Raw genomic sequence first — 10,043 nt, forward strand, 5'->3', positions numbered from 1 at the left:
TTACTCTGGCTATATAGAAAGATTGCATGAAAGATTTGCACGTCCTGAGGCCTGTACCACGAAACAGGATTACTGGGTTACTCAGACAGCTTCAGGTTTAAATCTGACTTTCCGGTACCACAAAGCTGGTTTCATTCTTTGCAAGGCTAGTCACCATGGTAACGGACTCTTAACGGAAAACCTGCTCCGGCAAAGGCTAGCTTTCAGGATTGATGTGAATCCTAGAAAACGCTCCACCCAGCAGCCAGTCAGCTGTTTGGGAAACAATGAGGTGTCCTTTAATTGAAGACCCGGTTAAATTAAGAAGGAAAAAGAACTTTAAACGGAACATCACAATAGAAGTACTTAAAAATCAAATAGCATTTAAAACATAATATGTTCTTGACAAACTAAGCAGTTTTTTGGATCAATATTTATTTATTGTGTTTGTTGTAACAGTATAAATCAGTCAGGAAGTTAATGGTAAACTGTTAGGATAAAAATAAATGTTCTGACAGCTCAAAAATCAGAATGATTTCACTTAAACCACAGGTGTCAAACTGGTTCCAGAAAGGGCCGTGTGGCTGCAGGTTTTCTTTGCAACCAAGCGATGGCACACCAGACTCCATTCATCTCATCAAGTCATCATGTTAACACTGGACTCACTTGATGAGATGAATGGAGTCTGGTGTGCCATCGCTTGGTTGCAAAGAAAACCTGCAGCCACACGGCCTTTTCTGGAACCAGTTTGACAGCCCTGACTTAAACTGATCACTTCTTCCATTAATTTGATGCAATATTAGCACGAGCTTCCAGCTTTATTGTATTCCAAACAATACTGAATTAAAAAGTCCAGCTACCAGATGAAATGATGTTTTTTGTGTTTTATCTTATCTGCTACCAAGTCCTGTTCACTTCTGAGGGGAACGTGGAAAATATCCACTACAGTTATTGGGGTGCAGGCTGTGTTAAATGAAACTGATGTGTACCTTGCTCATTGACTCAGTCAGCAATTCTTTGCCACGATAATAGACGTCTTTCATGCCACCAATGTTTGTCTTTTCATGGAGACAGTGTTTTTCCTCTATTTCTGTAAGGTTTGTAATCCTCATAGGAGAAATAAGCCGCTCTCTCTTCTGCACTGATGATTGTGATTGGTCTGCTACCTTGATCCCGCCCCTTTATACGCCCACATTAACAGATTCATGATCAGTTCATGTTAGATTAAGTTAGCTTCATGGTACCGCTGATACTAATTGCCATTGTTGGGGATTTGTTAAACTGGATAGGCAGGAAGTAATCCCACTATGTCTAGCTCTCCTCCTGGTATGGGCCGCTGTTGACTTATTATATTTTAATTTTTGCTTCATTTGTTAGTTAAAAAAAAAAGCCATATGTGTACAGTTTCAATAACAACAGAGGTACAATACTACGTATGTGCACAAGGGGTAAACAAGGAAGAAGCCTACTGCGGCTCTGCAATTAGCACCTTCCAGCAAATTCATGAAATAATGAAGTAATGTCTAAGATCCTGTGTGGAAAAAAAGATGCAGGTGTTATATTGACGGATGCATGTATCGTTATTAATTGTGTTATTAGTGATAGCACTGCTACAATAATATAAATCGATAAACTGATTGATTATCGATTTTTTTTTCCTGAATTTGGTGTCCCTGTTTGCGTTTGTTAGGAACAGGAATTTTCTTTTACCTTGACGTTCTGATAGGAGACTCAGGAGAGGATAGATTTGAAATTAAAGGATAAGATACACCCAAAATTATAATCTCAACCTTAATTAGGTGAAGCATAGGGCAGTACGCATCTAGTTGGGATAATTTAACTTTAAAACGGAATTCTGGTTGGAAAATGGTTCTGCCAGCAGATGATGCCCGGTCTGTTTATGTTTGCTCATCGTGACATGTGGTTTAATTCTATTTAGGCTCAAAAGGGACTTTCAAAAAACTATCAAGATGGATGCTCGGTGTATGTAACCTTATGTTATCATGCTCTAGTGTTTTTTTGTTCTTTTTCTCTGTACAGGCATACAACCTCATTATGCACCTTTAGAATAAACTGACAGCATCTCTATAAATGTCAAAGTTTATTACAATATGTAAGAACTATATGGCACCCTGCGTTAATAATTTGCAAGGTACTTTAAAGTCAACTACATTCATGCTGTGTTTGCATGTGGTGTAATAATACTCCCCAATTAATTTAGAGAAGGATTTAATGGAGATAATAGAGATTATCTATAATTTCAGGCTCAGAGATGTATACAAAACCCAGATTTGTAACCAAATTAATGGAAAGTTATATTTTGAGTTCTCTATGGAAGACTTTAACCCAAACAAAAATAAAACTACATAATCAAAATATCCTTTTAAAAAATAATAATCAAATACACTGCTTTTATGTAAGAAACCATGTCAACTCAGTCAAGGGCACTTTAGATTGAACATCTAATTATAAGTTCTTAATTAATTAAATAAACTAAGACATACTTCATACCTTTGATAATGTACTCGTATATATCTTTACATAACACACCCATGTAAAATCCTCATTCAAGCTGCAGGTTTCCTCTATCAGTTTGTCATCACACAGCTAAATGTTAATCCTTTTTTTAATTCTAAGAATTAAATATTTGTCCCTATGAAAAAAAGAATAATTTTAAAGAGTATACACGATGTAAGAGACGTTTCCTGGGCAATACTCACCGCTTTCAGCTGTTCCAATCGGTCCTTCATTATTAGTTCTGTGAAATAAACAGTTTAAACTCCCCCAAAGATGAACCAGAATTGGATGGAAGACTTTTCCTCAGCCAGCTGCAGAGCTAGCCGGACAGCAGACACCCAACCGCCGCTAAAAGGAAATTGTACAAGTCCCCAAAAAGTCCTGGCAGGTTTCTGAGTTGCGGAGTTTTTTTTTCTGAAAACTGGTGTCTTCCCGTCGCTCTTCCATACAATATGGCTGCTGGGTTTAAAGGCAGTTTTTTTTTCTTTTTTTGAGCTAAATCTCTTCTTCCAGGGGATTAAAACAACAGTTGTGTGGGGCCGTTTAATCTGCCTCTGCGCTGCCCACCACTAATCATTCTGAAACGCACTTTTCGAGCTCACGCATGCGCAGCAGGGTCCCTACTCACTCGGATGAAGCCACGCCCCGAGCCACCTGCAAAGATGATGCATTTACGTGCTGTGGGAATAATGTTTTTCAGTTAATACAGGGGAAATATTAGGTTTTACTTGCTATCTCTTCAAACTCAAGGCTTTTCAAAATCCCCAGGTTTTTTTCTCTACATTTATCACTTCTACTCTTTTTCTTACTTCTTACCAGTTCCTTAGTCTCTGATGCAGGTTTCTGCTGCCACATATTATTGTAGAAGGAATGTATTAAAAAAATTGTTAAAATAAAAATAAATAAAAAAAACTAAAGAATAAAAATAGGTAAAATAAATAAAAAGAAAGGGTTTATGCAGTGTGATGTTAAGACTTTGTTTTAATCTACAAACCCGTTTTTTTGTGGTAAGCATGGCTAATCATACTACCAACAGTTTATTCCATTCTAGGGGAATGTTTATTGCATGAGATGTTTAATAACCAAACCCTTCTTTAAACTTCCCCATAGCTTTCCCTGTGACCCATCTGCCAAGTTTCACTTTAACTTAATAACGCTGCTGTTATCTTATCTTCACATAAAGCCTAATATAAATCATACACAGGCAGAATTAGTTGTTTCTAACAATTTATTGTGCCTGATTTTAAGCAGCAAATAATTGGTTTGATTTGTATTTTCTAGAAATTTCTCCACCCGTTCACAATTATGTGTTAAATCTTGTGTGTAAAATCTAATATTAATATAGTAATATTGATACATAAGTAAAAAAAATTAAGGTAATTGTTGTGCTAAATGTGGGAAAGGAAGATCAAGGTAGTGTAATATTCAAAGTTCATTTGATCTTCCCTTGAACAACAGCAAAGAGACGCCACAAAGAACAGGCGTAACTTCTTGAGAAAGCTCAGATAATCCAATATTTGTAACAACATGTTTGTGTTGAGCAGTGGAATTTGCTCTGTAGCCATGTGTTGCTACAACAACATCCAAGCAGCTGGCTGTGGATCCCTGGAGCAACATGGAGGAATGACGATCGGACATAATATGAAGCCATGTTTGATCAACTAATTCTTTGGTTCAGCTGCATTTAAAACTAAAAACCAAATTTATTCTTAAAAGCTATATTTTACCAGGACCAATGGTGTATTTCTGCATGTTTTAGTTTTGTGATAATTGGCATTACCTAAACAAAAGTAAACACAATTTAGATTTTTTTATTCCTTTTAAAAAAGCTGACTGTCTACCAACATCATGCACAAAATCTGTAAAATCTTCTCCTTGGAGTGAGATGAACACTTTGTTAAAAAGGTAAATAAAGTTGATTTATAAAGTGCTATTCTAAGCTCTAGTGACCAATATTTGCACAGTTGCTTTCACAGAGCCCAGACATTCTTACACTGATACAAGCAAGTAGAGGTTAGGTGCCTTGCCTGAGGGCACAGGCATGTCACAGGAGAAGCTTGACCTACAAAATTTAGATTCAAAACGACTAGTGATTTAAATAAATATCTGGACCAAACACACCATTTAATAATTAAAACAAAGGCGTTTAAAAGCCTGGACCGTAGCAGACCCCAGGTATTTAAAAAAGGTTAAATGTATTTTGAATCAAGAAAGCCATTTAAGTGAAGGGTGAAAACATTTTAAACTGAAAAAAGTCCAGTCTTTTTTTTTTTTCTTCCCCACCAATTATTTTGTGGGGAAAAAAAGATGAATCATCTTCAAACAGGATGTGAAGGATAAATATAATTATCTTTTTTGTTAATCAAAGTTGATTTATTGGCTTATTTAATGTTGCTTGAACGCACCGCTCATGGTTTCGAGACCAGTAATGATGAATTGAAAGTAATAAAACTACCATATAATCATGTGATATTTTAATCTAAAGAGGATTATAACTTTAAACATGAGAATCCAAACTGTTGCCAGTGTTTCATTTTTCCATTGGTTGGACAATATGCTTGTTTACCCTCACATTCTGTGAACTGTGTAAAGTGCTCATTCTGAATAGGGTCCTGAAATAAATGAAAACTAACATCCTTAGAGGAAATGCATTACACGTTACATCGAACTTATTCAGCACAGATGTTACGCAATACATTCAAATGGTGTACTGCTCAGTGAGCAGCAGGACTCTACTGACACCTAGTGGACAGTAAAGGAGAAACTCTACGGATAGACACCCGATTTTGGAGACAACTGATTCAGACCAAGTTTAGCTCATTTATAGTTTTATTATCCGAAACTGCAAAACATCACTACCGGAGCAGATAAAACTCACTTTTCAAGGTTATTTCCTACCCCACCATGCACTCCATGTCATTGAATTAAGTATTTTGTGCGCACATGTGTAACACACCAGAATATTGACTTAAGTTTTAGGGGTGGTCACATAATTAAAATAACGACTTAGTCAAGAAGCACCATGCTTCTAGGTACTTCATAATCCTTTTGCATACGTCTACCATCAGGTATTAACCTTAGATTTAAGATGCTGTGCTATTAGACCTGTTAATAGACAACTCAGGGATTTGCAGTCAGTCACAAAAAAAAAGTATCCCAAGGGTGTCAGTGGAAAAAAAAGCTAGACAACTTTTGCTACCATGACAGACAACGGCTTAAAACTAGGACATTGGTGAGGGGCAAGCTGAAACGGAATTCATTTTAGTTTAAAAATGCTAAGCCTTTATTTACCCAATTAGATCTGAAATGACTTCAGTTTTCCTTTTTATGTTCTAGGTCTGCTACCATTTAAAATGACCGAGCCAAGACAATTATATTATACCGAGAATGTTTTTATTCAAACTTTTTATCCCCTTAGTGCTTCCAGTACACCGTACAACAGCATTATGCGAGCCTGATATTTGCAGCGGAGGAGGGTGCTTGACGACGAAAAGAGCAGCATGTTGCCATGCCAAACAACACTAGGGTGGGGTGTGTCATACAGTGAAATTAGAACCACAACTTTTGCACCGAGTTTTTTTTCCTTACTTTTTTAAAACGAAAAATTCAAAAATAAAAAAATCTGAAAAGGGATTTTACAGTAAAGGAGGGGGTGAAAAAAAATCCAACTTCTTGTCCACATCTGGGGAAGGGAGGGAGGGAGGTCAGGTAACAGGTTAGAGGTCATCTTCTTCATCTGGGAGTGCCGTCTGTGATGCAACCTAGTATGGAAAAAGGAAAATATAAACAAATCAGCTCAGCAGCCAAGGCATGTGCACAAGAAAACAGATCTCCAAGTTAAATCACAATTATACTTACTTGAAGCTCTTCCTCATACTTGGCGGCAAGTGATGGGTCCATCTGGACCTCTGGGGGAGCGAGGGCTGGCATAGCCACAAACTCCAAGTTGGGATCACCGATCAACTTCCTTGCTAACCACAGGAAAGGCTTCTCAAAGTTGTAGTTACTTTTGGCAGAAATGTCATAGTACTATGGAAAGAAGAGACAAAACAATATTAAACAAAAATAAAATAAAATAAAACAGTCTACATGGAAAAAAATAATAATTACCTGCAGATTCTTCTTGCGGTGAAACACGATGCTCTTGGCTTTAACTTTCCTGTCTTTGATGTCTACTTTGTTGCCGCACAGGACAATAGGAATGTTCTCGCACACACGGACCAGGTCACGATGCCAGTTGGGCACGTTCTTGTAGGTGACTCGGGAGGTGACATCAAACATGATGATCGCACACTGAGCTGTAAAGAAAAAAAAAAGGTAAGTCACCTCACTGATGAAAAAAAAAAAAGAAAACAATGCCAAGTACATTATGACGGACAGAGTTGGAATCAAGTACCTTGGATGTAATAGCCATCTCTCAAGCCTCCAAACTTTTCCTGTCCAGCTGTGTCCCACACATTATACTTGATGGGCCCTCTGTTGGTGTGGAACATCAACGGGTGCACTTCTACTCCCAGAGTGGCTATGATTAAACAAAATATGTATGAGGACAACATTTTTCAAATGTCTATATCATCTTTCAACCATGCCAACTTTATTGGGTTATAACTATTTGGATCCATTTTTTTCCCCAGATGCAACATTGGCTTGTGATGTGGTTGTGGATACTCACCAACATACTTCTTCTCAAACTCTCCTGTAATGTGTCTCTTCACAAATGTGGTCTTTCCAGTGCCTCCATCTCCAACCAACACCAGCTGAGGGAAACACAGTAGTTAGTCCAAACTGGCTGGTACCGGTTCACCACCGTTAACCGATAAATGCTGCGGGGGTCAACCTCCTCCAAGCCCAACGCGGCACATATTTCCTTTTATTTCTAAAAATGACTTACCTTAAACACCGCCACAGGTACACACTGTCCCATAGAGTCGGCCATGGTTGCGACTTTTCTGAGTAGAAACAAAACAAGGCGGGATGGTCAGTTAGCACGTTTTCAGTTGCCCACCAGTTAGTCGCGCGAGGCTAATTGTGTCAACTATTACAGATTTATTTGGAAAGCTTGAAAAACAAATGGTCAAAAATGCAATGTAGATGATTTTCGCCAACAATAAGGCCTCGAGAAAAGTATCTATATACTTGAAATAACAAGCCCATTACATACAACTTATTCTAGCATGTTCTATCATTGCTAACGCCCGGACATGAAACAAACGCAGCATTACGGTAACATTAGCTAATAGAGTCTAAATTCGCCTTAAATGTTAAAGAATGCTGCGTTCAAAGATGACAGCAAACATTTTTTAATAGACCCCAGAGGACTATTTTATCATCGTTGAGTTGCTAACTAGCTTAGCAGCTAGCAAACTGATGCCGTTAGTTTAGTGCGCCATATGACGAGCGAGCGCACTTTTTCTTGCTCGAGTGGAACAATCAACCTGGAGAGGCAGCTAATGCGTTCCACGCTGCTGCCATTATTGTATTCATTAAAAACACCAGCTACATGGGACTACTGACAAATTATAAAACCATTTACTTATTAAATTAAACATGAAACCACTAATATCAACTGTTTCCATTAACAAAGCAGTGAAAAGACAAGAGTGCCAAGCATGCTAACACGTTAGCAAGCATGAGCATGGAAGCCATTCTTTCCTATATGCTAGCGGCTAAGTTAGCTAGCAGTAAGCGCACACACTAGACAAATAAAAAAATCTCATAGTCAAGGGGTGAATTCAGCGACATACAAACAACCGTGAAATCCGAATGATACCTTGAAGTTTTCTGCGGTTCTTACGGACTTTCCGCGTAAACAATAATTTAAAAGAAAGGCCGGGCCACAGAGAGGGAGGAAATCAGAGACTCACCGGTGTCACTGCGAAGAGAGGAAAGAGTAAATGGCTGCGTTCGCGGGAGATTCAGCGTGGACTATGAGTCAGTTTCCGCCTTGGTCACGTGAGCAACGCAGCGGCAAATACGTCTGAAATTCAGACCATGAGCCAGAATCCCTGTTTCTATATTTCCTAAAGTATTTCCTCACATAAACAAACCAGTTCATTTGTTTGATCCAAACACTTCCATGGCATCGTACGGAAGAGGATTAGGGCCACTGAAAAAGTAAAAAAAAGTTAAATGATTTTTAAATTTTATTTCAGTTTAATATGGAAGAAAAGTCAGAATTCTGACTTTTTTCTCCTAATTCTGACTTTAATCTCAGAATTCTGACTTTTCCCCCTTATTAAACTGAAATAAAATTTCAAAATCAGTTAGCTTTTTTTTATTTTTTCAGTAACCCTCCGTACTAATCCTCTTCCATAGCACGTTTGTAAACTTTGGAGTGAACAAACTGACCTCACGCTTATAAAACAACTTTGGGATGAAAACAGTGGAAGCTGTGATTCAGTTTTTTTCTTATTTATATAGAGCACAAATAAATTCAGGCGACCCATTATAATTAAGCATGAGAAAAGAAAAAGCTATACTATTGTATTGATTAAAAAAATATTTAAGTTTTTTGCTGCAGTTTCTAGATATCTTGTCTTGAACAGCAGGTATACGGTATGTCTTATTTATAGAGTATTTAGCTTAATCCTGATTGGAAACAAATAACCAGTTGTATAACTTACCACCCGTGTTTGTCTAAGCAAGTACATGTTTTGAGATAAATTGAAAATATTCCAATTGACAATAACTGAATTGTTCGTAGTTTGGTCTGACTCAGAATCAGACTGTATTAGGACATTATGTATTTGAATAACTTGCACAATATCAAAGGAATAAATTGTATTCTATATAAATGCATAAGAATTGTGCATGCCTTAAATGTCTGCAGTGATTGTATACGGCTTCAAAGCATTTATGCTTTATAAATCCATATAATATCGACTAACAATAATTCAACATGCCATTTTTATTTTAAGATCTGCTTTATTTCAGTCTAAATAAAGCTTTATTACTCTTCAAGTTATTCATGTGTTTTTCAGTTACACAATCAAAAAACATGAACATTTTACACTATTACATCAAAAAATTAAAAACACAACCCTGCCCAGCAAAATGTAATCACTACCCTGAATTATCTAAAGAAATGGTGAGAACCCTGCACTGAAAAATACAGAACTACATAAGGTAGACATTTAGCTAGTCATTCCATCCTGGATTTCTCTGTCAATGATTATGAGCTTAAGATTTTAGTATTGCTTTTCCAGTTTCTTAACATGTAACTCTGTTTGAAGGTCATATGTGTGCTTTAGATCAAAAGGGATTAAAATTCAATTGCCTTTAACCACTGGTTTATATACATTACTATACTTGAGCAAAGATTGTCAAGTTGAAAGTATTCTTTGTCCATGAAAATCTAAGTTATGCTCAATTGCTCAAAGTAAAAATAACCAAAATTAAAGATTTATTTATTTAAATAACTATTAAGATTTTAATAATATAATAAACACAATATTTTAATGTTATGAAAGTTCTTTTTTATTACATTTTTCACCAGGCATTGTATAATTTGTGCGTCTCTGCAGCATGGCTTCAGTGTTTATCCCTAA

At 36.9% G+C, this 10,043-nt stretch overlaps 2 protein-coding genes across 3 annotated transcripts in view; both read right to left on the reverse strand.

Moving 5' to 3' along the window:
* stx3 (syntaxin 3) overlaps positions 1 to 3,055 on the reverse strand; it is a 26,607-nt gene extending 23,552 nt beyond the window's left edge. Inside the window, exon 1 of the mRNA XM_015376129.1 lies at positions 2,700 to 3,055. Coding sequence (XP_015231615.1) covers positions 2,700 to 2,729 — 30 coding nt within the window. The 5' untranslated portion in view covers positions 2,730 to 3,055. The remainder of the gene's footprint in view (positions 1 to 2,699) is intronic.
* A 2,947-nt stretch (positions 3,056 to 6,002) lies between these two features.
* Positions 6,003 to 8,415, reverse strand: ran (RAN, member RAS oncogene family). 2 transcript variants are annotated; one of them, XM_015376131.1, is made up of 7 exons: positions 8,361 to 8,415; positions 7,388 to 7,445; positions 7,169 to 7,253; positions 6,893 to 7,018; positions 6,607 to 6,794; positions 6,355 to 6,525; positions 6,003 to 6,257 (listed from the first exon to the last, which is right to left on the reverse strand). In XM_015376131.1, exons 2-7 carry the CDS (start codon positions 7,430 to 7,432, stop codon positions 6,213 to 6,215), a joined length of 660 nt encoding a protein of 219 aa, XP_015231617.1. In that variant the 5' UTR covers positions 7,433 to 7,445; positions 8,361 to 8,415; the 3' UTR covers positions 6,003 to 6,212. The 2 variants fall into 2 exon arrangements, with proteins under 2 accessions (XP_015231617.1, XP_015231616.1); XM_015376130.1 differs by lacking the exon at positions 8,361 to 8,415 and adding an exon at positions 8,267 to 8,360.
* Between the last annotated feature and the right edge of the window lie 1,628 nt (positions 8,416 to 10,043).

This window comes from Cyprinodon variegatus, unplaced genomic scaffold (assembly GCF_000732505.1).
Source record: "Cyprinodon variegatus isolate N-32 unplaced genomic scaffold, C_variegatus-1.0 Scaffold130, whole genome shotgun sequence".
In the NCBI taxonomy this organism is placed as follows: domain Eukaryota; kingdom Metazoa; phylum Chordata; class Actinopteri; order Cyprinodontiformes; family Cyprinodontidae; genus Cyprinodon; species Cyprinodon variegatus.

Excerpts from the sequence above, each read along its gene's own strand:
- ran (XM_015376131.1), bottom strand. The coding sequence starts at position 7,432 with ATGGCCGACTCTATGGGACAGTGTGTACCTGTGGCGGTGTTTAAG. Across the intron at positions 6,795-6,892 it reads AGATGGCTATTACATCCAAG|CTCAGTGTGCGATCATCATG; the intron begins GTACTTGATTCC and ends TTTTCTTTACAG. Across the intron at positions 6,526-6,606 it reads ACCGCAAGAAGAATCTGCAG|TACTATGACATTTCTGCCAA; the intron begins GTAATTATTATT and ends TTCTTTCCATAG.